At 43.9% G+C, this 25,901-nt stretch overlaps 1 protein-coding gene across 3 annotated transcripts in view; it reads left to right on the plus strand.

The window, feature by feature from the left end:
• Utp4 (UTP4 small subunit processome component) overlaps positions 1-23,655 on the plus strand; it is a 30,618-nt gene extending 6,963 nt beyond the window's left edge. For all 3 annotated transcript variants that reach the window (XM_031341320.1, XM_031341322.1, XM_031341319.1), the window contains exons 5-17: positions 1,571-1,660; positions 5,018-5,229; positions 7,444-7,615; positions 7,727-7,818; positions 9,747-9,843; positions 11,034-11,098; positions 12,313-12,435; positions 13,418-13,574; positions 15,787-15,893; positions 17,559-17,654; positions 18,825-19,010; positions 22,749-22,859; positions 23,414-23,655. In XM_031341320.1, the coding sequence (XP_031197180.1) occupies positions 1,571-1,660; positions 5,018-5,229; positions 7,444-7,615; positions 7,727-7,818; positions 9,747-9,843; positions 11,034-11,098; positions 12,313-12,435; positions 13,418-13,574; positions 15,787-15,893; positions 17,559-17,654; positions 18,825-19,010; positions 22,749-22,859; positions 23,414-23,530 (1,625 nt within the window). In that variant the 3' untranslated portion in view covers positions 23,531-23,655. The remainder of the gene's footprint in view (positions 1-1,570; positions 1,661-5,017; positions 5,230-7,443; positions 7,616-7,726; positions 7,819-9,746; positions 9,844-11,033; positions 11,099-12,312; positions 12,436-13,417; positions 13,575-15,786; positions 15,894-17,558; positions 17,655-18,824; positions 19,011-22,748; positions 22,860-23,413) is intronic.
• Positions 23,656-25,901: the final 2,246 nt, after the last annotated feature.

A 25,901-nucleotide genomic window follows, 5' to 3' on the forward strand; every position in this document is an offset into this window, starting at 1 on the left:
ACTGAGCCCCTCCCATGTTAATGAACAATCAGGAAAGTGTACCTCAAGTTCACCCATGGACCAGTCTGGTTGGGACATTCTCTCAATTGAGGGTATCTCCAAAATGACTCTGTCTTTGTTCAGCTTGGCATAGAATTAGCAGTGTACTCCTACAAAAACTCCTGTTTTGTGAAATGTAAACAGCTGTGCATAGAGGCTTAACTGACCTTTTAAATGATGTGCTTTTTGAGTCTGATCCCGCTGTGGGACTAGACTGCCTTAAACTCCCATCCTGCTGCCTCTATTTCCTGAGTGCTGAAAATATAGGTTGGTACCACAAGGAAGCTGCCATTCCTTTGTTCCCCCTTCCTTCTGCTTTTTATGGCACAGGTTCTCACACTGGAGCCTACGCTTGCCTGGCACACTGTGTAGCCCTGGCTGGCCTGAAACTCATGGCAGTCCTGCCTCAGGGGTTCAGTTACAGGGATGCACCTCTAAGTTTTGCTGGCTGTGCTTCTTAACCCTACTAGCCAGTTTAAATGCCATGGGGAGTGTCGTGAGCAGCTGCTGGGGCTGGGGCTCTGGGATGTACTGGCACTGGGGTGCAGAGCAGGGGTTGACAAGCACTTTGTGAAATACTGAGCGAGACAGCGCTGAGGCTTGGGAGGCACCACATCCTCTGCTAACTGAGCAGAGCACGGAACAGCCAAGGACAGTCTGCGAACAGACGTGCGTGCTGTGTGCTGGTAGAACTTGATTTAGAAAAGCCAACAGCGGATTGCAGTTTGTTGGTGCCTGTTTTGGAGAGTAGTGACAGTGGTGCGTGCTCTCTGTGTCCTTTGGTAATTTTGTTAAGTTGACAAAAAACTAACCAGCACATCCACCAAAAAAGAAAGTAAAAACATAACTATGGCTGGTTAACAGCAAGGATCTGCTCTGAGAAATGTTATGCTAAATTATATCATTGTGTGCACATCAGCAGGCCGGCATGCCTCCACAGACCAAGGTGACCGATGTCACTGAACGGTATGATCATGTGAGGATGCCTGCCCTCTTATTTCAAGTGTATCCTTGTTTGTAATGTCAGTATTTGTGCATGACCAGATGTGTGTTTGGGCATTCATGCAAATATGTCTCTTTAATGTGTGAGAAGTCAGTGTCTGTGCACACTGAAATTTCCTTAGGTTACCACCACATCATTCTCAAAAGAAAAACGTACTTACACATTTTCAGTTGTCAGATACTTTATTGTGGGTCCCAGGACAGCTTATCAACCATGGTGGCTGAGGAAACTAAGGCTAAACTGTGGCAGCCCTGTAGGTGATTGTGGAAGCCTCAGTTAGGTTTTGTTATATTTAAATGTCACCTTTTTTTTTTAAAATATTTATTTATTATTATATGTAAGTACACTGTAGCTGTTCTCAGACATACCAGGAGAGGGCGTCAGATCTCATTAAGGATGGTTGTGAGCCACCATGTGGTTGCTGGGATTTGAACTCAGGACCTCTGGAAGAGCAGTCGGTGTTCTTAACCACTGAGCCATCTCACCAGCCCCTAAATGTCACCTTTTTTATCGTTTCTTACTCCTAAGGTCGGATCCTGAGTCTCTGCTGGCACCCTGCTGGTACCCATGTTGCAGCTGGTTCCATAGACTACATTAGTGTGTTTGATGTCAAATCAGGTAACTGTCTCTCTATTTCGTACATTTGGGGTGTGGGTTTTGTCAAAATTAATTTCTCAGTTTCTAAAGCTTGACTTTGTTTCTTTCAATGACTTGATGGCCTAATTCCTCACTAATCTCTCCACCGGTCCATCACAAATCTCACCCCTTGTTTTCTATGCATTTGTTCTGTGCGTGTATGTCTGTGTTGTGTGTGTGTACATGCCTCTGTAAGTGCTGACCAGAGCAGATCTGAGATGTTCTCCTTTATTGCTTACTCTCCCTTGCTCTTTTGCTGAACCTAGAGCTAGAGGTTGTTTGGGTTTTTAATATAACCTGGCAAGAAACTAGTCCTGATGATCCTCCTGTCTCCAGTCTCCTCTGTGCTGGGGTTATAGGCATCCAGGGACCATGCCCAGCTTTTACTTATGTTCTGGAATCCAGGCTTCTTGCTCGTTCTCTCTCTCTCTCTCTCTCTCTCTCTCTCCCTCTCCCTCTCCCTCCCTCTCTCCTTGCATAGGAAGCATTCATATAACTATTGAGCTATCTCCTATTGCTGTGTTTGATTACCACTGCTGCTTTTTAGGGAATCTCTACTCTTCAGTGGGGGCTGGCAGCACTCTCTTTATAAGTAGATATGAAAATAGCTTTTTATTTGGCCTGAAAAATTGGACTACTAGACACCTTTAGTGTGAGCTCAACTCTAACTTGTTAGATTAACGTATTTGTGCATGCAAGATCAGAGACAAAATGGGTCTGATATGTCTTCTTGTTTTTTCTTTCTCCTCAGTGTCTGACTTGTGTGTTTCTTTGTTTGTCCTTATTACACATGCCTACAACCTAAGAACTCCTTAAGGCATTTTTCAAAAAGTAGGAATCCCCCTGTCCCTTCTCCCACTCCCCAAAGTAAACCACTACAACTCTTAGCTGATTCTTTTGGGCTTTATTGCTGCTGTACATGACATGTTTATAATTCTGAGTTGTGGCTTTTATTTTTTAAAGATTCATTTATTTATATGTAAGATTTATTTATTATATGTAAGTACATTGTAGCTATCTTCAGACACTCCATGTGGTCACTGGGATTTGAACTCAGGACCTCCAGAAGAGCAGTCGGTGCTCTTAACCACTGAGCCATCTCTCCAGCCCCGAATTGTGACTTTTAATTTCTGTACATTATTGATTTCAACACCTGAGTCTTCCCTTTGTTCCTTGTGCCATGAGTGTCCAAGCAAACTGCCTCCAGATCCTCCCCATATGCTCTTTGTAACTGGGCTCCAGTCAGTAGTCTGCTGTTTCCATCATGGCTGCGTGTGCAAAGGAAGTTATCTTCCTTCCCATCGGCCTCTCAGCTGTATTAAGTTGATACAAAACACATCTGAGTATTTGGTGTTTTTGTTTGTTTCTCCTGCCATTTCTATGTCCTTAATAAGTCTCTTTGTTTTGACTTCTGGTGTGGCTTAGCCGAGTGGGTCACACTGCACAGGTGTGGGGTTGGAAGGCTGCTGTTTTGGTCATTCCGGGGTCCCTTTGGCTTCTGTGTTGCTTAGGATTCCCCCTTTCCCTGTTAGGGAGTCTAATGCCATTCTAATTATTGACCTTTGCATACAGAGAGTTAAGCTTCTGATTGGCTTCTAGGCCCCTTGAGCATGTGCCTTTTCCCCTTTCTTTTTCCTACCTGGGTGATTTGTTGTTGGTGGTGGTGGTGGTGTTGGAAATCCCACCCAGGTCCCTGTAAGCAGTAGGGGAGCCCTCTGCCCCCGGGCCCTGTTTGACCCTGAAGTCATCACATTTGCTGAGTGTGAATGTGCTGTGGGTTTGGGTTTGGTTAGTTGGCTTTTCTCTTGTGTCAAGCAGTTGTGCTCTAAAGAGGAGTTTCTCTCTTCCCTTTCTGGTATTTTGTTGCTTCAGTGCTGGGTCTTCTGACTTTCTTGGTCACTCTTATTTTTTCATCTTTTCTGACTTCACTGCTTGCTAAGATAAATTTGTTGTTTTTATATTGTAATCTTTGTAGTGGAATTCTCACTTAGCCACCTCCAAAAGTCTTTCCTGGTTTCAGCTACAGGAGGCTGAACCTGGGCCTTTGCTAGGCTGTGTGCTGGGACCGACCCTGCGGCCTCTGAGGCTGATCTTTCTTTTTTAAGAGTTGTAGTTTGGGTTTTGATTGTGTATGCACATGAAGGAATCTGCTAGGACCATAGTTATGGGTGGTGCTGAGAACCAAACTCCAGTCCTCTATAAGAACAGCAAGCACTCTGAACTTCTGCGCCGGCTCTCCAGCCCCCCTACCCTGAGGCAAATGTTCTGCATCCGTTCTGTCCTTCTGTTGATTTGCTTGTTGTTTCTATTGGTATCCTTGGCTTTTCTCATTAGAGGAAACTTTCTTCCGGTGTGCTGTTTGCTCCTGACACCGTAGTGGCACTCCTGAGCATGACCTTCACTGCAGAGGTATCTGGGTGGCCTATCTGGGGACTTGTGAAGTCATGAGCTTACACTTTTTTTTCTTGAATGACTTGAAATCAATCATTTGTTTTTTGGAGACGGGGGGTGGGGGGGCGTGGAGGAGGTAGGGGGGTGCTGGGGATCAACCCAACCTTGAACACTACATGTTCCACCACTGAGCTGCACTCTCAGACTTCCCCAGTCTCTGTCCTTATGAGTCAGTGAGTACAGGCCCAGCTGTCAGGGTTCTGAGGAGAAGAGAACTGATGTTCCCGGCATTCAGTTAGCAGTTTCACATGGCCCTGTTTTCCTTCCAGACACCCCTGTCCCAGCCTCAGTTCCCAAAGTCTTTTATGTAAGAAATTCTTCTGTGGAGATAGAGTTTAGTTAATGTCTGGCCGCTTACTCAGGAGATTGGTACCTCAAGGTCCAGCAGCTGCTACATTAACTTTTGACCAGTCCCTCCTGGGAGGCCCTCATCCCTCTAGTCTCTGAAGAACAGGGTCCCCAGCTCCTGAGGGTGTCGAGTATAAGTCAAGGCTTTTTGGTTTTCCTTAAGACTAACCTGTATCTTGGTTTCAAGGCCCTGCTTGGTTGCCACTGTCTTTTCTCCCTTTCCGATACACAGACTGTGGGTAAGCACGGGGTATGATGTGTACACATAGTGTGCCAGCTTTTAAGTGAACAGGGATCCTTCTATTCCACTTCCTCCAAAGGGACACCAGTTCTTCTGCTCTTTCTTCTCCCTCCTCTTTCTTCCTGCCTCACACCTCACTCCTTCCTCTTCAGGATCCCATTTTGGAGTTTTAAAACAGTTCGACACAGCTGCTATTTATTGCCTAGCTGTGTTCAGGCATCTAACTTCGTGTTTTGCTTGCCCGTGCAGTTTTTAAAAACCAAAACTAAACATGTATGTGTGCCTTTCTTATTTTTCAGGGAGCATAATTCGTAAGATGGTTTTAGATAGGAAACACCTGGAAGTGACTAAGTCCAGGTGCATAGTGTGGGGTGTTGCCTTCTTGTCCGACGGCACAGTCATAAGTGTGGACTCTGTTGGAAAGGTGCAGTTGTGGGACTCGGCTACTGGAACACTCGTCAAGAGCCATCTCATTGCAAATGCTGACGTGCAGTCTATTGCTGTTGCTGATGTGAGTATGGTCCTAGCCTAGGTCGCCCCTGAAGTTAGGATCCTGCCTCAGCCTCTGAGTAGCTAGGATTGCAGGCTTGTGTGACAAGCCCATCTTCCAAGTCAGTCTTAGGATCTCTCCTTTCCCATACAGTGCTTAATGTGACTTAGAAGGATTCAGTTGTTTCTCACAACTAACATTTTTTTTTTTTTGTTAATTTAAAGCTATTTTTACATATTTCTTCTTGTACTAAGCATAGTTTGTATGTAGTCACATGTCATCTAATGGCAGGATCACATTCTAAGAAGTCCATCAGGTGATTTCAACATTGTACACGCACCATAGAGCGTGTTTAGGTAAACAGGTAGTAGGGGCAGCTACTGTGCTGCACACCTAATGTACTGATTGTATGTGCTCTTCTTTTTTTTTTTTTTTTAAAGATTTATTTTATTTATTTTATGTGTATGAGTACACTGTAGCTGTACAGATGGCCATGAGCCATCATGTGTGTTACTGCTGTTGAACTCAGGACCTCTGCTGGCCCTGCTTGCTCTGGCCCGCTTGCTTGCTCCGGCGTAATTTACTGCAGCTGTCTTCAGATGCACCAGAAGAGGGTGGGTCCAATCTCATTACGGGTGGTTGTGAGCCACCATATAGTTGCTGGGATCCGAACTCAGGACTTTCAGAAGAGCAGTCAGTGCTCTTACCCGCTGAGCCGTCTCGCCAGCCTCGTATGCGCTCTTCTTTTACATGACTAGCAGCAGAGAAATTTAAATTCTAAACTGTAATCAATGACATCATAGAAATCCATACCATGGTTTTTAATAAATATGTTGAACTTCATAAAGATGTTTTGCTAAGCTGACTAGATGGCTCAGTGGGTAATGACACCTGCTCCAAGTAAAGAGAGAACAAACACATGTAGACCAAGTAAATCTTATTTAAGAAGATACTTCCTCTAAGGAAATAAAAATACTAAGTGCCTTATTTGAAAGTGGAAGCCAGGCAGTGGTGGTGCATGCCTTTAATCCCAGCACTTGGGAGGCAGAGGCAGGCGGATTTCTGAGTTTGAGGCCAGCCTGGTCTACAGAGTGAGTTCCAGGATAGCCAGGTCCACACAGAGAAACCCTGTCTTGAAGAAAAAAGAAAAAGAAAATGGAAGATGTTTTGTTTATGTTTCAAAATTTATAGTAGGCAGAGAGAAATCCTGTCTCAGAAAGCAAAATAAGATTTTTTTTAAAATTTATGCAATTTTTTTTATTTTTTGTACATCGGTGTTTGCTTGCATGTCTGTCTGAGGGTGTCAAATCCTCTGGAATAGGAGTTACAGACAATTGTGAGCTGCTATGTAGTTGCTGGGAATTGAACCTGGATGCTCTTAACCACTGAGCTATCTCTCTGCTCCCTCCACCTTTTTTTAATATGCATGGGTGTTTTGCCTGTGTGTATCTTTGTTGGATCCCTTGGAACTGGAATTGCAGTTAGCTGTGAGCTGGCATATGGGTACTGGGAATTTAACCTGGGTCTCTGCAAAAGCAGGCACCACTGAGCCTTCTCTCCAGCACCACAACCACCACCCCCTTTTAAATATTTGATTATGTGTGGGTGTGGGTATGTGTACAGGTGTGTAGAAGTCAGAGGCTTCAATCCATTTAGAGCAGGAGTTCTATAGAAAGTTGTAAGCTGATTACAATAAGTGCTGGGAACTGAACTCAGGTCCACTGACAGAGCAGTGATGCCCTTAATCTTGGAACCAGCTCTCCAGGCCTGCAATTTTTAAAAATCTTACAGCAAGATAAAAATCTCCAACCCAAGGCAACTTAGAGTACAACTTAAAGGTCTGTTTACACCAGCATCATTGCAACTTGTCAGTAATGTTTTACGTACAGCTACAATGTCACTGGGAAATGGGAACTTTTTTGGTCCATTAGATTTTTTTGGATGATATTTTGGTTTGTCATTGAATGTGTGTCTTCATAACACACTAAAATTGTCAGCAGGGGGCGCATGGCTACCTAGGTATGAGCTTGCTCCTCTGATGGAACTGCTCCTGGGAACCTCCCTTCTAAGTCAGGGCAAGAGGGGTTTGATTTGTTTGTTTGTTTTTTGTTGTCGTTTTTGTTTGTTTGTTTGTTTGTTTTGTCTCCTGAGCTGCCCAGATAGAAAACCTGAAGGAATATTTTCCCATCTGGAGTGTTTTGTTAACATCTATCCCCTTGTGATTTCATTTCTCAGCAAGAAGACAGTTTTGTGGTGGGCACAGCCGAGGGCACAGTATTCCATTTCCAGCTGGTGTCCGTGACTTCCAACAGCAGTGAGAAGCAGTGGGTGCGGACGAAACCGTTCCAGCATCACACCCATGATGTGCGCACTGTGGCCCACAGCCCGACAGCTCTGATCTCAGGAGGTAGGTCCTCTTCCAGCCAGCTGCTTCGACTCTCCCTGGCTCTGGCTGTTGTCTCTTCATGGAGGGCATCTCTCACTGTGTATTCTCTCACTGCTGCCTTTTTGCTTTCAGGCACCGACACCCACCTAGTTATCCGGCCTCTCATGGAGAGAGTGGAGGTAAAGAATTATGATGCTGCTCTCCGAAAGATCACTTTCCCCCACGTGAGTATCCCCTCGCAGCCTCGGCGTCTCTCTGTCCTTCTATCCAATAAGACTGAATACGGCTCACACTTCTGCTCTGAGGCAAGCCTCCTTGAAGACATTTGCTATGTGTACATGTATATGACTATTGTGATAGTGAGGTGGGTCCAGTTTAGGTGTTGGGAAGGTCTACTCAGCTTGTGGGGATGGTACCATCTACCATAAAAGGACTGCTACAAGCCCGGTTCTCCACCTAAACAGTAGAGCCGGCCCACCCTTAAAAACAAGCTAAGGAGGGCTGGAGAGATGGCTCAGTGGTTAAGAGCACTGACTGCTCTTCCGAAGGTCCTGAGTTCAAATCCCAGTAACCACATGGTAGCTCACAACCATCTGACACCTTCTTCTGGGGTGTCTGAAGACAGCTCCAGTGTACTTGCATATAATAAAAATAAATAAATCTTAAAAAAAAAAAAACCAAGCTAAGGAAATTCCCTTAAAGCACAGTTATTGAGGGAGGAGTGTTTCTCCAGAAGGAAACTCAGGGTGATGTTGGCAATTAACACATACATTTTGGGGCTGGAGATATGCTCCCAGTGGTTTCTGCAAGCAACCCAGCTCATCTGGCAGCTAGTGACTACCTGTACCTCCAGTTCAAGAACTGACTCTCCTCCGTTCTTACCTCTTCAAGCACTGAATGAATGTGGTGCACATACATGCATATAACACCCATATACAGATAATAGAAAAATATATTTTTAAAAAATCCACATATTTCATGTGTGTGGTTTGATAAAGTCAGACATAGTCCTCACTCTCCCACCTCCTTTTTACTTTAAAGACAGGATTTAATTATGTAGCCCTAGCTGGCTTTACTCTCCCTACATAGGTAGACTAGCCTAGCCTTGAACTCATGGAGCTCCACTTGGTACCAGGACCTCAGTGTCTCTTGACTGTCTGTGAGCCTCTTTATCCCAGTTTGGATCACCATCTTTTCTCATAGATTCCTTCTCAGTGACTTCCTTAATAATTTCCATTGTTTGCTTGTTTGTTTTGTTTTGAGAAGGGTTTCTCTGGAGCACTAGCTGTCCTGGAACTCTTTGTAGACTAGGGTGATCTGGAACTCAGAGATCTCCATGCTTCTGTTCCTAAGTGCTTGGATGTGCACACATGACCAGCTGCATGCTCTTCTTTTATTAGCATCTCTGTCATTCGACCCTGTATTCCATGGGTCGTTCTAAAAGCACCTTGTTCACTCCTCTGTTTAAAAAAGCCTTTGGTTGCTATTGTTATCTTCAGCATAGAGCGCTAAATTTTTGGTGTGTTTGTAGAAACCGGTGTTGATCTTGGACTGTCCTGTCCGTTCTGAAAAGTCTTTTCCATGGTGCTTTTGCATTTGACCTTGAGATACAATGAGAGGTCACATGCCCTTTCCTCCCTGGAACTTCTTACCTTGCCTTGTCTGCTTGACTAATCTTTACCAGTGAACTACTTCTGTTTTGCATATAGTCCATGAGACTAAGTTAGATGTCCTTTCTGCTCATCCTATGTTTGTCTGTGTTAAATCTTGTGCCATACTCTATAGCATGACTGCCTAGACTATGTCATTTCTTTAGACAAGTCTTGAAGTCAGTGGGTATTTTTGTCACCATTGTGTTCTTGATTCTTAGGACAATGGCTAGACTGTAGTAGGACTTAGGATATGTTTATCAAATAAATGAATTTCTGGGGTGTTTGTTTGTTTTGAGGCTAGGTCTCAGTAAAGTAGACAGACTTGCTTATAATTCACAGACATCCACCTGCCTCTGCCTCCCAAGTGCTGGGCCACTATACCCAGCTAAATAAATGGGTTTCAACAGTAGAGGGGCTGATATGCTAAGATGTTGAATCTGAAAACAAAGCAGTGGATGACCAGTTTAGCGAACTTACAACTTTTCAATTGTTGGATACAGCGGCGTCTCATTTCCTGTTCAAAGAGAAGGCAGCTTCTCCTTTTCCAGTTTGCTCATCACTTGGAACTTTGGAGACTAGGATCCACAGCTGCAACAGGTATGTCTGGAGAAAGGGTTTTTATTTTTGCTTTGTTTTTAAAACTGAAAATTTTTTTTAAAAAGAGAAAAGGGAATGATTTTAAAAAGAGAATAGCAAGAAGGGCTTAAGTATCCCTCGCAAGTAAAGTCCCAGCCTGGGAGCACAGGTCCCTGGGTGTGAGCCACAGCATACCCACACAAAAGGAAACTGAAAACCAAACATAATAGTGCATGCCATTAATCCCAGCACATGAGAGGCAGAGGCCTGTGCCAAGAAAAGAAAGAAAATAAATAAACTGGAAAGAGAATGCAAAGTATCAAAATTGCAGTTGAAATTCTGCCTGTAGAAAATAAGTTCACACAAGGTGGCAATTCCCTGGAAGTGAAGACAGAAAAATCAGAGGCTCAGGACCAAGGCAAGAACATCCCTGAGTTTGCTGGGCTCTGCTAAAGTTAAGAATGTATACTGCTTTTTTTTTTTTTCAAGACAGGGTTTCTGTGTATACCCCTGGCTGTCCTGGAACTCACTCTGTAGACCAGGCTGGCCTCAAACTCAGAAATCCTGCCTCTACCTCCCAAGTGCTGGGATTAAAGGTGTGTACCATAACCACCTGGCGTATGCTACTTTTGTAGGACTCAGCTCACAGCACCTACCCCGGGTGGTTCACAACTCCAGCTTGAGGGGACCTGACACCCCCTCCTACCCTCCAAGTGCCCACCCATGCATAGACAGCTAACTGAAAATACACAAAATCTTACAAATACAAGAGTGCTTAAGCTCCTATAAGATGCATATAAGAGTTGGGTAAGGTGACAGCTATGGATGGAATCTGGCTTTACCCTGGCCTGACAGATATAAAAGGTTGTTGAAAACTGAGAAGACAGAAGGATGTACAGAGACAGTGCATGCAAACATGTGGCTCTGGAGTGAGTAATTAGTTTAATAGTAAATTCTCTTCCTTAGAATGTATTGACATCTGCTCCTACTTACCTGCATGTCTATGAAGTGGGGCTTTAGCCACGTCAGATGCTGGACCTTAGACTCCGTTGGTTGCTCTTCAGTAGCCCTTCAGATTGTGACTGCTGACATGGAAAAAACAAATTACCCACTGGTAGAAACTCTGTGTTAGGGAGGGTTGACTTAGAATAGAAAAATGCAGAATTTTTCTTTTTGATGAGGAAAAAACTCAGGGAATTTTCTGTTTTTAGGCAAGAACGGAGATACTCTCCCACTCTCTAAAAACGCTGACCATCTCCTGCATCTCAAGACAAAGGTGAGGACGGTTCATACTCCCTATCCAAGGTCCAGAACCCTTCCATTCTGAATCTGAGCGCCACTCAATCTGTGGCCCAGACTGTGCCATCAGTCAGAGGCTGAGAATTTGATAAACAAGCACAAGAAATTGGATTTCTCCTTTGGGAACTATAAACATAGCTTGTGTCCTTGTAATAATTAAGATAGTGCAAATATAACAAATAAATAAAGATGTTGGTCATTTATGGTGGCACATGCCTGTAAGTTCCAATATTCAGGAGGTTCCAGGATAAGAGCCACCCTGAGTCTGAAGTTAGCCATGGACAGAGACTGAGTCCAGGTTTACTATGTCATCAGGATTAGCCTTAAGTTAGAATCCCTACCTCAGCCTCCCTAGTGCTGGGATTACAGATATGTACCTCCACACCAGCTTTATTTTTAACTCTATATAAACTTTACATTATATTTTTCTTCCCCTTTGAATATTTTTAATTTTTTTCTTTCTTGGGGGTATTTTGGGGGGGTTGGATTTCAGGACAGGGTTTCTCTGTGTCCTAGCTGTCCTGGAACTTGTTCCATAGACTAGGCCTTGAACTCAAAGACTCCCTGCCTTTGCCTCCTGGCTGCTGGTATTAAAGGCATGTGCCACCATATCTAACTCAAAGTGGGTCATCAGAAAAGGAAATCAGCACTCCCAGTCCTTTGTCCTCAGCTGTTACATTAATGCCTTCCTACTTCTGTTTCTCAGATTGAGGCAGTTACCTGCAGACCCATGGTAGATTTGGAAAGCAAAGCTGCACCCATGATGTGTTCTGTCTGGGATTTAGTCATAGTACACCCAGCACATGAGTGTTTAAGACTATGTATATAGGTAAGGTGGGCGGTGGTGCCGCACGCCTTTAATCCCAGTACTCAGGAGGCAGAGGCAGGCAGATCTCTTGAGTTTAAGGCCAGCCTCGTCTACAAAGTGAGTTCTAGGACAGCCAGGGCTACACAGAGAAACAAGCACTGTCTCCAAAAAAAGAAAAAAAGACTGTAGGCATTTATGAAAATGTCCAGAGCACTGAGATTCTTGTCATAGGAACCTTGTTATAAGGTTTGCCAGCCTTGTAGGCGGACTCCTTTTGAGCCCAGCACTGGATGTCTAACTCAAGGAGACTGTAGTGAAACGATGAGATTTTTGTCTAGGAAAAAGTTGGTTTTCTCACTCATGTTGCTTCCTCCATTTGCCAGGGCCCTGAGAACATTATCTGCAGCTGTGTTTCCCCGTGTGGAAGTTGGATAGCCTATTCTACAGCATCTCGATTTTTTCTCTATCGACTGAAATATGAGCGTGATAACATAAGCCTCCAAAGAGTAAGTGAGGGCGGCGCAGTGTGTTCCTGAACAAGAAGAAAGTTCTATATGTGTAGTTGTTGTTTGAAATGGCAATGAATTGGGAAGAATCTTTAGTGAAAAGTTAGCCAGTCGTGGCTGTTACAGAACCTACAGGACCTACGTGTTGGAAGGAGAGATGTGCACCACTTAACCTCTGCCCTCTACATACATGCACACAGCACATTTTTTAAACATTTTATTTGCTTACTTGTATTGATGTTTTGCATGCATGCATGCATGCAAGTATGTTTGTTCACCATGTGTATACTGATGTTTGCAGAGGCCAGAAAGAGAGGGTCCGCTGGACTGAAGTTGCAGATGGTTGTGAGCTTCTGTATGGATGCTGGGACTCCGACCCCGGTCCTCTGGGAGAGCAGCCAGTGCTTTTAATCCAGGAACCAACTCTCCAGCCTCCACACAAATCTTTTGTTTGTTTTAAATCTTATAGAAGGTTCTAGGTTCAATCTTCAGCATTACCGCTGAACTGCTAACTATATATTTATCTATTGCTGTTAATTCATTTGATTTTTATACATTTTTAATTAGAATAGAATTATATTCCTTTCCTCTTTCCATTCCCTTTCAGACCTCCTCTGACCCCACATACTCTTTTTACTCTTAAATAGATAGCCTTTTTTTTTTTTAACAAATAGCCTGCTAAGTCTGTTTTTGTTAGTGTGAATGATTTTAAGGCTTATATATTTATTGTGTACATGAAAAGAAATAGAGAAATATTCCTAGCAAAAATGTTTTATTCCCATGGTATTCCAAAGTAGAGAGTTGACCCGTTACCATCTGGATGGAGAGAAGGGTAGACAGGCTCTGGGAAGCATGCCCGTTTTCTGGGCCCTTTGTGGGTCCTTGCTTGGAAATCCCAAGGTTAATGGAATGGAAGCCTGGCTGTGTCAGGTTTTGGTGTGCTACGTTCTCTCACCAGCTTTCACTGTTGATTTATCCAAAGGTGTCCAAGTTACCAGCATTCCTTCGCTCTGCCTTTCATATTTTGTTTTCTGAAGATTCAACAAAGCTCTTTGTGGCATCCAATCAAGGGTCTCTACATATCATTCATCTGTCAGAAGGAAGCTTCAAGCACTTGCATACTTTCCAGCCGCAGTCAGGTGAGGATTTCTAACTGGACAGAGGGATTTCTCAGCTTCCCTGGTGTGGCCCTTTTCTCTTTAGACCCCAGCGCCAGGTGCTGGTGCTCTTGGCGCCCTGCAGATATACTCACTCCCATGTTTGCAGTTTGAAGTGGGAGGAGATAGCTGGCAGATGATGATGACTCTCTGAAATGTTCCTCACACCTACTCTTTTCTCACTGAGTTTTTGATTCCTTATTTGTGGCTAGAGAAGTTTCATCATCCTTAGTTTTGTTAGCAGAGTTAGAAAGTAAAAGTCATCTTCAGTCCTGACCCCTAGTAACCCCCTAGTGCTTTGCCTAGTAACCCCCTAGTGCTTTGCCTAGTAACCCCCTAGTGCTTTGCCTAGTAACCTCCTAGTACTTTGCTTAGTAGCCCTCCTTAGTACTTTGCCTGATAACTCCCCCTCCCCCAGTATTTTGGTGTTTTCCGGCATATGTATGTAGAGATTTTGTGGGAACACTCACTTTTTGTTGTGTGTTTCTATGAGATGTTTATATAAGATGAAAATATTGTTGTGCATATACTTTTATTTGGGGTCATTTGTGCTTGTGACTGTTTTTTGTGTTCTGTGAGAACATAGATTGCATCACTGGATGACACACCAGCTAATATCAGCCTGCATTGTCTACATTTAATGTTAACTCATGGAAAGCTGCTTCAGGCCAGGCATTGGCGCACACACCTCCAGTCCCAGCACTCGGGAAGCAGGGGCAGATGGATCTCTGTGAGTTTTGAGGCCTGCATGGAACTCAGTTCCATGGTAGCCAGAGCTACACAGAGAGACCCTCTCAGCTCCCTTTCCCAATCCTCCAACCCCAAAAAATAAAAAGCAAAAAGAAAAACTGCTTCAGAAGAAACCCGTCATTTAGGAGTCAGAAGAATTAAACCAACAGTGTTTTTAATTACAAATCTTAGACTACCTTGTCCTTACTTCATTTTGGTTTTTTGGGGTGAGGGGGTTGTTTGTTTGTGTGTGTTGATTTTTTTAGGGGGAGGAGGCAGGTTTGCTTTTCCAGACATGGTTTCTCTATGTAGCCCTGGCTGTTCTGGAACTCACTCTGTAGACCAGGCTGGCCTCGAACTCAGAAATCCACCTGCCTCTGCCTCCCAAGGGCTGGGATTAAAAGCGTGCACCACCACTGCCCAGCCGTTTTGGTTTTTCAAGACAGGGATTCTCTGTGTAGCTTTGGTTGTTCTTGAATTCCCTCTGCAGACCAGGTTAGCCTTGAACTCAGAGGTCTGCCTGCCTCTATCTTTGCCTCTCAAATGTGCGGATTAACAGTGAGTGCCACCACTGCCTGGCACCCACACCATCTTTATCCATCCTTTAGTAGTTGGTCTATGACTTGTAAAGCTTTTCTCCTTATTAGGGATTGTTAGATACAGCACATATTTTATCTATTTTTTTTTCTTGCAGCACATATTTTAGCATGTAATATTGATGTCTGATTTTTATCTCATGTCTTCATGTTGCAAATTGAATCAAAACCTATTGACAAAGGTGCTCTGTAGTGTTAAAACATACAGAGGGCACTCAGTAAATTAAATATGTGCTTCATGTCTGTTAAACATGCTTTGTCCATAACTAATTTTAAAACAGTGAATAGGAAAAAGGAGTTTGGAATAATTAGCTTAAGACATGGTTTCAGTGCTTCCTCGGGTCTGCACCACAGGTCTCCCCAGTTTTATCTTCCTAGCCTCTCTTCACGTGAGCAGCAACTGGGTCAATAGTTTTTATGTTTGTTTGCTTTATATTTATTGTTTGTTTATACCCATCTCACGATGTAGACCTAACTGAACTGAAAAATGCTGTATAGACTAGGCTGGCCTCAAATTCAATTTCTCTGCCTCTTGAGTCCTAGGACTAAAAACTTGTGCCACCATACAATAGCTAATTCAGTTTTAAAAGTGGGGAAGGCATGATTGCCTGACATTTGAGAAGCTGAGGCACATAGATCCTAAATTTAAGGCTGTCTTGGGCTACAAAAGTAATTTCCTGTCGCAAAAAAAAAATTTTTTTTAAATTTAAAAATAAACAGGTTAACCTTTAGAACTAATTAGCAAAACTTCAGTAAATTCTCCTGTAAATGATTTATAGCTGTGTGGGTCTTGCTGGTCTCTCCATCATCTCTAGGCCTGGGCAAGCTGTGGGTGGCTAATTCAAGAACTTGTTCTTCTGACCTCACAGGGACAGTGGAGGCCATGTGTCTTTTGGCAGTCAGTCCAGATGGGAATTGGCTAGCCGCATCGGGTACCAGTGCTGGAGTCCACGTATATGACCTGCATCATCTTAAGGTGAGCCTCAGATTCCATAGTGGCAGTTTGAGTCATGTGGTAGACTGCTAGTCATGCTAGAATTTGAGGCAGATTGGAGCGACCTGGAAATATACTAGACTTTTTCTTTTTCTTTTTTTTTTTAAAGTAAGAATTTTTCCTTCTTTAGATTCCTGTTTTAGAATTCTCTAGAGCCTCAAAGCTGTACTCACATAATATTAAAATCAGTGAGAACACTGTAATTAGGGGATCATGAGTGCTAAATCCATTTCCTGGCTAGGGATATAGTTCAATAGGAGAGTACTTGCCTTTTGTTCAAGGTCATTCCCCAGTACCATTAAACAGACAGAGACAACAGAATGATTAAAAAGACAAAAACATCCAGGTGTCTCTGCTTTGAGGAAGGAGGGGAGGTCTTGATACATAGATTCAGAGCTGGAGATCCTAACTGGCTTCCTTTCATACTTGCCTGCCTTGTATATTCTGTGAGACTTTAAATAAGACATCACCAGAGAGGAAAGTGTAGCTGGGGAATCCTTCTGACAGATACTAACAGATAACAGTACTGCCAGCTGTGCATTGACTCATATCCCACAGTTCTGTTCCCAGCACCCCCAAAGCAAATGTTTCTGTGAAATGCCTACATGCCTTGTAGTTGAACCCAAATCTCTATCCATAGGCAATAATTTTTGACAGGGTTGCTTTGTGTAGCCCTGGCTGTCCTGGAACTCACTCTGTAGACCAGGCTGACCTTGAACTTGAATCCATCTGCCTCTGCCTCCCAAGTGCTGGGATTAAAGGCACTGGGCCTAGCAGTAATGTTTTTTAGACCCAGAATAGAGCTATGTGTTCTCAGTACAGAGGTACTACGTACTGAGTGATTCATACTGATGTGCTTACTCAAATAAAACTGCTCTTTAGTTCTCTGGAAATGCTTCATTTTGTAAACAGTTAAGCATGATTTGTTTGTTTGAGAAAGGGTTTCACTAGCCTAGAACTCACTCTAGATCAGGCTGACTAAAAAGTACCTTTCAGAGTAGGTGGATTAAAAGTGTGTGTCATCGCCGTGCAGTGGTGGTACACACCTTTAATCCCAGCACTTGGGAGGCAGAGGCAGAGGCAGGTGGATTTCTGAGTTTGAGGCCAGCCTGGTCTACAGAGTGAGTTCCAGGACAGCCAAGGCTGCACAGAGAAACCCTGTCTCGAAAAAAAAAAAAGTGTGTGTCATCACATCCAAGAAGAGAAAATTTTAAATGAAATTAAAGTTCTTTGTTGTTGAAATGCCTGAACTTCCACAGAATACTTTTGAGTTTTTCTTGTAAGTTCCAAAGAACAGTATTTCAAACAGCTGACTTAGGGCCTTAGAGCTTAGTGCAATGCTCGAGTACTTGTGTAGCATATATAAGGCCCTGAAAACAACAAAAACAAAATAACAATAATAATAACAATAGCTACTACCAAAAATCACTGGTAGCTAGCTTTCTTTTGGGGTAGGTGTAAGTAAGTGCATGTATGGGCTTGGGTGTTTGAGATAGGGTCACCCTGTATAGACAGGCTGGCCTAGAACTCGCAGAGCTGTCTCTGTCTCTGGTGTGCTGGGATTAGAGTTGTGTGCCACTGTGCCCGGCTCATGTAACCTTTCTTGAAAGAAGGTGTCCTACAAAGTCTTCCCTTGTCTTTTCCCAGCTTCACTGCACAGTGCCTGCTTACAATTTCCCAGTGACTGCCCTGGCCATCGCCCCCAATACCAACAACCTGGTCATTGCTCATTCTGACCAGCAGGTAAGTGATTCTAGTGCTTTCCAGCTCCCTTCTGCTAGACTAGCCTGGAATGATTAAGAGGAACTTTCCCTTGAAGATGTTGGAGGGTACGTAGGTGGATTCCTTTTGTGTAAATGAAGCTTCCCTGTGTGGCCCATTACTGGCCAGCAGTACCCATTGGTTTACTACAGTGGAGTTCTAGAGAAGAAGCACAAAGTGATACAAGAATTTCGAAGCACTCTGCTGATTTAAACTAGAGATGACATGGACCCAGGTACTAAATTAGGTACAGATGTAATACAATCTTGAAAATAAACTAAAAATGGATGGTTTACCTTCATGAGGAAGTCAGGCCTTACTTAAATTGAGGTGTCTAAATCTCAGCCAGAGTGAGAACTTAAGTCTACAGGATTTTTTAATGCCAAGTTATGAAGAAGCAATCTTTAAAATAACTTGAGCTGTAGAACACATTAACTCATCAACGATGGTGTATCCTCATCTGTAAACTGGAGATGAGAGCATCAGCCAGCCCCGTGGAGCTGTTTGGAAGGTCAGTGTGTCTGGGAAGCACAGTTGGTTAGACTGCTACTCTCCTGCACACACAGTAACCAAAAATGCTATCTCACTTTCATGGGTTTTCATCCTTTATCTAGACTACTAAAAGATGCTGCCTTAAGTGCTTTTGTCATTTAAACTGATACCTTCTGAGTTTAGTGGCAATGCCTTATAATCCTGTCATGTGATATACTGAGGCAGGAGGATCACAAGTTCCAGGACAGCCAGAGCTTAAACAAAAGGCTCTGACTCAAAAATCCAGGGTGACTTACTGTATACAATTATATATATATATATATATATATATATATATATTTTACCTTTTTTTTTTTTTTTTGGTTTTTCGAGACAGTGTTTCTCTGTATAGCCCTGGCTGTCCTGGAGCTCACTCTGTAGACCAGGCTGGCCTCGAACTCAGAAATCCACCTGTCTCTGCCTCCCAAGTGCTGGGATTAAAGGCATGTGCCACCACTGCCTGGCTTAAAATTTTTTTTAAGGAGTGGTAAAATATACGGCTGAGTATGGTGCTTAGTGTCTACTACTACTTGTGGTTAGGAGAGGATAAAACTCCGAAGGGAAAGAGCCTTTGAATGTCGTGTGTATACATTTGCACTTGTTTGCTGGTGTGTTCTCCAGGTATTTGAATTTAGCATCCCAGACAAGCAGTATACAGAGTGGAGCCGCTCTGTCCAGAAGCAAGGATTTCACCAGCTGTGGCTCCAAAGGGATACTCCCATCACACACATCAGCTTTCATCCCAAGAGGCCAATGCATATCCTCCTCCATGATGCCTACATGTTCTGCATCATTGACAAGTCCTTGGTGAGTCTGGAGATTTCTTACTTAAGAATCTTTAAGTGCGCCAGGCGGTGGTGGCGCACACCTTTAATCCCAGCACTTGGGAGACAGAGGCAGATAGGTTTCTGAGTTTGAGACCAGCCTGGTCTACAAAGTAAGTTCCAGGACAGCCAGAGCTATACAGAGAAATCCTGTCTCAAAAAAAAGAATCTTTAAGTATGTGCGCACGCGAGAGAGAGAGAGAGAGAGAGAGAGAGAGAGAGAGAGAGAGAGAGAGAGAGAGAGAGAGAGAGAGAGAGAGAGAGAGAGAGAGAGAGAGAGCAAGCTTTGCCCAAAGAAGCCAGCAGAGTGTTTCAAATCCCCTGAAGATGGAGTCACAGCTGTCTGTGTATCCTGACATGGGTGCTGGGAACAGAACCCAGGGCCTCTACAAGAGTAGCAGATGCTCTTAATTGCTGGGCTGCCTTCCAGCACCCTGTTTTGTTTTAGGCTTTTTGAGACGTGCTGTTGCTGTTGTAGCCTGACTGGCCTCACGTTAAACTTACAGCAGTCCTGCCCCTGCTTCTAAGTGCTAGTGAAGTGACATGTGAGTTACCACGCCCTACCTTTACTTATGAATTTTTAAGTATGAATAGTGATTGATAGCTAAGGGAGCCTCAGAATACAAACTACTACCATCGTGGTCAGTGGAGGATGGGCAGCTGTACAAACTGCCGGCGTGTTGACTGGAGGAGAGGTTGTTGAGTTTGGCACACTCCCTACTGTGCATTCCTACTGTTGGGTAAGGGGTTAGCCTTTCTGGACTAGTTTTTACTGCTGTAATTATTTCTAGCTGGCTTTTCAACATGCAGTCCTTGAGTGAAGCAGTTTCGTTCAAGGAGACACCTACTGGTATTTTGACCATGCTGCTCCTTAGTTGAAGGCATTTCAGCAGTTGATCTTTGTGTCTTGTGAAAAGTCCAGCTGGGAAAGTTCCAGTGTTCGTGACTATGATTTGGGTAGGGACACAAAGTGCTTTCTTTAAGTTTGAGATGCTAGCTGCTGTTTTGAATCCCCCCACCTACCCACCTCCCAACCCCCCAATATACATGTCTTTTCTGGGTAGGAGCTTTCCTTCCTTGGAGGCCTATGGACCACAGCCATGGCTGTACTGCACTTTGGGTTTCAGCTATACCCAACACCAGCTGTTCTGCCTATCTGTGAAGGTGGGGGTGGGTGGGATATGCGTGGGGAAGCCAGCAGATGGCTCTAAAGGAGGTGTGCACAGGGAAGTGTCACTGAATCTCATCTCCTGGGCCTTGTGTCCTAAGCTGTGGGAAGCAGAGCTGGCTGGCAAGTGCCTTCTGTGAGAGAGTGGGGCAGGAAGAGCCCTCCCTCCCACTCAGCCCAGAAGGCTTTCACCCCGGCTATGGGATGAGTCCTTCATGTCCTCGTCCCAAGGAAGACAGGTGAAGTGAATCATTTATTTGGCCGTCTCTTGAAGTGTCAGTGACATCAGTGGGGGTAGTTTATGTTATTTTCCCTGGGGGAATACCTTAGCCACTTGGCCAGTGTATTAGATAGGGTTGAGGGAGGTGTGGAAAGCACAGTAACTGTGTGGGCTACAAGCCTGCACATCCCCATGTGTTCCTGACAGTGTTGCTGACAAAACTAGCCTGCTTGTCTTTAGTCTTGCTGTAGAGTATGAAACCCTTTCTTGCTTCATCCTGCCCATCATAACCCCTTTTGCCCGAAGCGTTTTTACATGACCCTAGGATATGTTGATACCTAAGATGGGTATATAGATGGTGTGTGTGTTTGCATGAGTTTATATTCACCATGGAAGTGTAGTGCCCACAAAGGCCAGAAGAGGATATTAGATTTTCTGGAACTGGAGTTACAGGCAGTTGTCAGCCACCTAATATGGGTGATAAGAACTGAACTTGGATCCTGTGCAAGAGCAGTAAGCATTTTTAACCACTGAGCCATCCCTCCAACTTCCACATGTATTTAAGACAGTTCTTGAGGGCTGGGGATACAGCTTAGTTGATAGAATGCTTGCCTACCAAGCATGAAACTCTGGTTTAGATTCCCAGCACATGTAAACCAAGTAAGAATACATTTTGGAAGTAGAGATAGGATCAGAAATTCAAAGTCATTTCTACCTCCAGCATCACTTTGAGTTCAGCCTGGGTGGGCTAGGGAACCTTTCTCAAAAAAAGGTTATCTGGGAGTTCCTAGGGTTATGGTTTAGTGGTTAAAAGCATATACAGAAAATAATAAAGTTTTTTTTTTTTATTAAAGTATTTATTATGCACACAGCATTCTGCCTGAGTGTATGCCTGCAAGCCAGAAGTGGGTGCCATATCCCATTATAGATGATTATGACCCACCATTTGATTGCTGGGAATTGAACTCAGGACCTCTGGAGGAGCAGCCAGTGCTCTTAATCTCTGAGCCATCTTTCCAGCCCAGAGATGTTCTTTATACATATACTTTTCCATTTATTCAAGACTAAAGAGGAAGGGCTATAGACCCACAGGTTGAGAACTACTGGTCTAAGGTGTCTACCTGTCATTCTAGCTCTTAGGAGGTAGAGGCAGGAGGATTGGGAGAGCTGCAATGAGACCTTGTCTCAAAAACAGAACAAAGCAACAGCAGTAGCTAGGTCTGTAGAAGCCAATGAAACTTTTTGCTGTTTTAGTTTTGTGGCGCTAGGGATCAAAGCTAGGGTCTAGACAATACAGATGCTAGACAATACAGGTTCAAATATCTTGTGTATTTTATTGGGCCTAGTGATTCAGGCCTGTAATACCAGTTCTACAGGAGGCTGGGGCAGGAGCATCACAAATTCAAGGACTAAGACCAAATTATGGCCAGCCTAGACAACTTAGTGAAACTCTCTCAAGGAATACTGAAAAATAGCATGACGATAGTGGTGCATGCTTTTATCCTAGCACTCAGGAGGTAGAGGCAGACGGATCTCTATGAGAGACCAGCCTGGTCTACAGAGTGGATTCAAGAATGGCCAGGGCCACATAGTGAGACCGCCTCAAAACAACAATAACGGGCTGGCGAGATGGCTCAGCGGGTAAGAGCACTGACTGCTCTTCCAAAGGTCCTGAGTTCGGATCCCAGCAACCACATGGTGGCTCACAACCACCTGTAATGAGATCTGATGCCCTCTTCTGGTGCGTCTGAAGACAGCTACAATGAATTACGCTGGAGCGAGCAGGGCCGGCAGAGGTCCTGAGTCCAATTCCCAGCAGCCACCACATGATGGCTCATGGCCATCTGTACAGCTGCAGTGTACTCATACACATAAGATAAATAAATAAATAAATCTTTTTTTTTTTTTTTTTGTTGTTGTTGTTGTTTTTTTTTGTTTGTTTTTTGAGACAGGGTTTCTCTATGTAGCCTTGGCTGTCCTGGCACTCACTTTGTAGACCAGGCTGGCCTCGAACTCAGAAATCCGCCTGCCTCTGCCTCCCAAGTGCTAGGATTAAAGGCGTGCGCCACCACCGCCCGGCTAAATAAATCTTTAAAAAAAAAAAACAACAAAAATGGTCTGGGGATGAGAATAAGTACTAAAAATTTATAAGATTAGGGATATTGTTCAGAATGCTTGCTTGCTTGTGTGTGTCCCTGGGTTCAGTCCCCTTTGCTAAAGACCTTGGTGAGTTTAGAGACTTAGGAATCTTTAATTTTGTGTAAGTGTGTGTATGTGTGTGTGTGTGTTTTTATATATATTGCTTTAGTAAATAAGTGTCCTTGTCTTTTTAGCCACTTCCAAATGAGAAAGCTGTGCTCTATAACCCACTTCCTCCGAAAAATGAATCAGATGTCATCCTGAGGCGCACAACCCATGGGTTTAAAATGTCTAAGATATATAAGGTAAAAACCCCTGGCTGGTTGCTTCCCTGTAATGTTAGCAAAATGTAACAACTAACAAATAGAAGTCAGATGTGTCACATAGAGACCCTGTCTTGGGGGAGGCAAGGACCTTGAAGTTGTCTGTTGCTGTAGCTGTGATTCACTGTTTAGAGCAGGCAAGTCTTACTTCCCTATGGAAGAAAAGATGGTAGTGAGCAATGATCTTGGTGCTCGTGTGGGGTCTTTGTTAGAATGAATATTCTTCTCTGTAGAACTTCTGATTAGAGAATGTTTCCAGGAATAAAAGTAATGGAAGTCATTGAACTTAAGCAACTTACTTTTTTCTGACTAATTTCACCATATATAAAATGATATTCTTTGACTTTATGGTACTGCGGCTGTCTGGCCCAACTCAAGTTCCCCAGTTATATCCTTATGGGCCAACTCCACTACAGTGCTGGCCTTGTCTACCCATGCTGAGTCCAAGGGCAGGGAAGATTGTCAGGAATTTCTGTCCTTTGAGTCTTGACCAGAGCTGGTGGAGAATGACTCCTGTTACTGTCCTCTCTCTGCAGCCCTTGCTCTTTATGGAGCTTTTGGATGAAAGAACGCTTGTGGCAGTAGAGCGACCCCTGGATGACATCATTGCTCAGCTCCCACCACCCATCAAAAAGAAGAAATTTGGAACTTAAAACAGGGCACTGTCTGTGTCCTTTCTTGAACTGTCTATCCTGTTTGTTTGTTTGTTTGTTTGTTTGTTTGTTTGTTTGTTTTTTCCCAAATCATGATAATAAAACAAAGTTATTCTTTAGGACTAGACATTTTAAATTATTTTCCAAAAGAATGAGCACAGGTTTCCTTTCTTTGGGTACAGTGGAAAGAAGGTGACTATAAATCCCAGTATCAGGATGGCTCTGGGAACACACACTGGACCCTCAAGCCTTACAACTCCACTTGATTGCTAGAACCTGTCGTTGAAGGAGAGGTCCATCTCTGGGAAGTTGTCCTCTGGCTTCCTGTGTGTGCTACTAAAACTTCAAGGTATATGTAGCTACAGTGATGAACTAGCTATAAGCTCATACTGCCTTTTTTGAGTCTTGTCTGTTCTTGCACTATAGTCTCAGGAAAAAAAATAGTCCAGGCTCTCTGTTCTCCTGTCTGTGCTGGGGTGTCACTACTAGCCTGCAGCCTATTCAAAGGGCCTCCCAGTGTGACCTTGGAGGATGCTCCTAACAGCCATAATCCACTTTATAGTTCAAGGAAGAATTTCACTGCAACATCAAAAGGAAGCGCTCCATCCAAAAGTTGGATGCCTTTGGCAGTCGTTAAAGAGAGGCTGGGGATATGAGGTAGTCTACACATCTAGCTTGTATAAGGCCAGATGCAGTTCTCAGTGGCATGACAAGCATCACCAGTCCTTTCACCTGCTGCGTGCCAGCTGCAGAAGGTAAGAAAACATTGGGCAGGCATTTTGCTAGAGAGTAGCAATGGCGGTAGGGACCTGAGAGGCAGTCTAGCCTGTGGGTCACCTTTCTGTTCTACTTGCTTCAAGATGGTTACTCCCAGCCATGTTCTTGACTCACTAGTTTTGAATTCGATCTTTCAACTAGAAGGTGAAGAGCAGTAGTTAGCCTAAACCAAGCAGATTTCCTTTACTGTCTCAATGGTTGTATTCTGTTGCATGCTGCAGAAACCTGGTATGTGTCTTGTGTGGCTCCGGTGGAGAGCTGAGGATGGGGTTCTGACAGCATCACATACACTGCTGGGAAAGCATTTTGCTGCAAGGAGTCCCACTCGCAGGGTCTGGAAAGAACAAGTGAGAATTTAAAGCAGATCTGTGGGGAACAAGTTAACAGATTAAAAGAGAGCATTTATAGTTGATGCAATGAGGTTTACAATAAATGGCCAATTTCTGCTCTGCCTGTTTAGGTTTAAAGGTGACAGGACTAATTTAAGCACAGCTGCAACTTCATAGGTCATTTTGTTAAACCTTCATGGATTTAACTTTCTTGAATGAGCCTCCTTCTGTTAAAAGGGGGGGTGGGCAGGGGCTTTGTCTAGTCTGTGTTAGACTGGGTTGTTGGCCTTTAGCAACTAATCCTGGTGTCCAGTGAAACATATTTTTGAGACCATATGGCACTTGGAAAGGTGTTAAGTTCAAGGCTAACCCTGGCTACAGTGTGAACTTCTATCTCACAAAACAAAGGAGGTACATGGAAGTTTCAGGCCAGCCAGGGCTATGTAATGAGACAATGCCAGCCCAAAACATTGTGTGAACCAAAGTCCAAAGCCTGGTGTGGTGTGGTGATATACACCTTTAATTTTAGCACTTGGGAGGCAGAGGCGGGCAGATCTCTGATTTTTTTTGTTTGTTTGTTTTGTTTTGTTTTGTTTTGTTTTTCAAGACAGGGTTTCTCTGTCCTGGAACTCACTCTGTAGACCAGGCTGGCCTCGAACTCAGAAATCCGAGGTCTCTGCCTCCTAAGTGCTGGGATTAAAGGTGTGCGCCACCACTAACCGGCTTAGATCTTTGATTTTTGAGGCCAGCCTACTGTGCATAGCAAGTTCCAGGACAGCCAGGGCCACACAGAGAAACTTGATCTCAAACAAAACAGATCAAAGTTCAAGTTTGAACTTTGGATGGGAACAGAGTCAAGTCTAAGATGCAACAAAGACTGACTTCACTTGGTTCTCTGGCTGTAGAGCTGTAAATCCGAGGAGCCCTTGTTAACTGGGGGCTAGTTTATGGCCCAGCTTGCTTAATTTTGCTTGTAGTGCTGGGAATAGAAACTCAAACAACTTGGAATATGAAGTAAGTGCTGTGCCACAGAACTACATCCCCAGTCCCCCTGCCTGTGACTGGAAAACCACCTAGCTTGTGAAGAGTATGCTTCTGACCAAGACGAATAAGGTTTCTGAAAGCGGTGAGCATTCCTCCGCGAGGTTTCCAGCCGGTGACTTGAACTTCCATAAATGGAATGGGAAGGAAGAAGGGCTTTAGGCCTTGAAAGTCTTCCTAAGTAGAAAACTGGATACAAATAAAAGACGCCCAAACGGATTGGG

This window comes from Mastomys coucha, unplaced genomic scaffold, assembly GCF_008632895.1.
Source record: "Mastomys coucha isolate ucsf_1 unplaced genomic scaffold, UCSF_Mcou_1 pScaffold22, whole genome shotgun sequence".
NCBI lineage: Eukaryota > Metazoa > Chordata > Mammalia > Rodentia > Muridae > Mastomys > Mastomys coucha.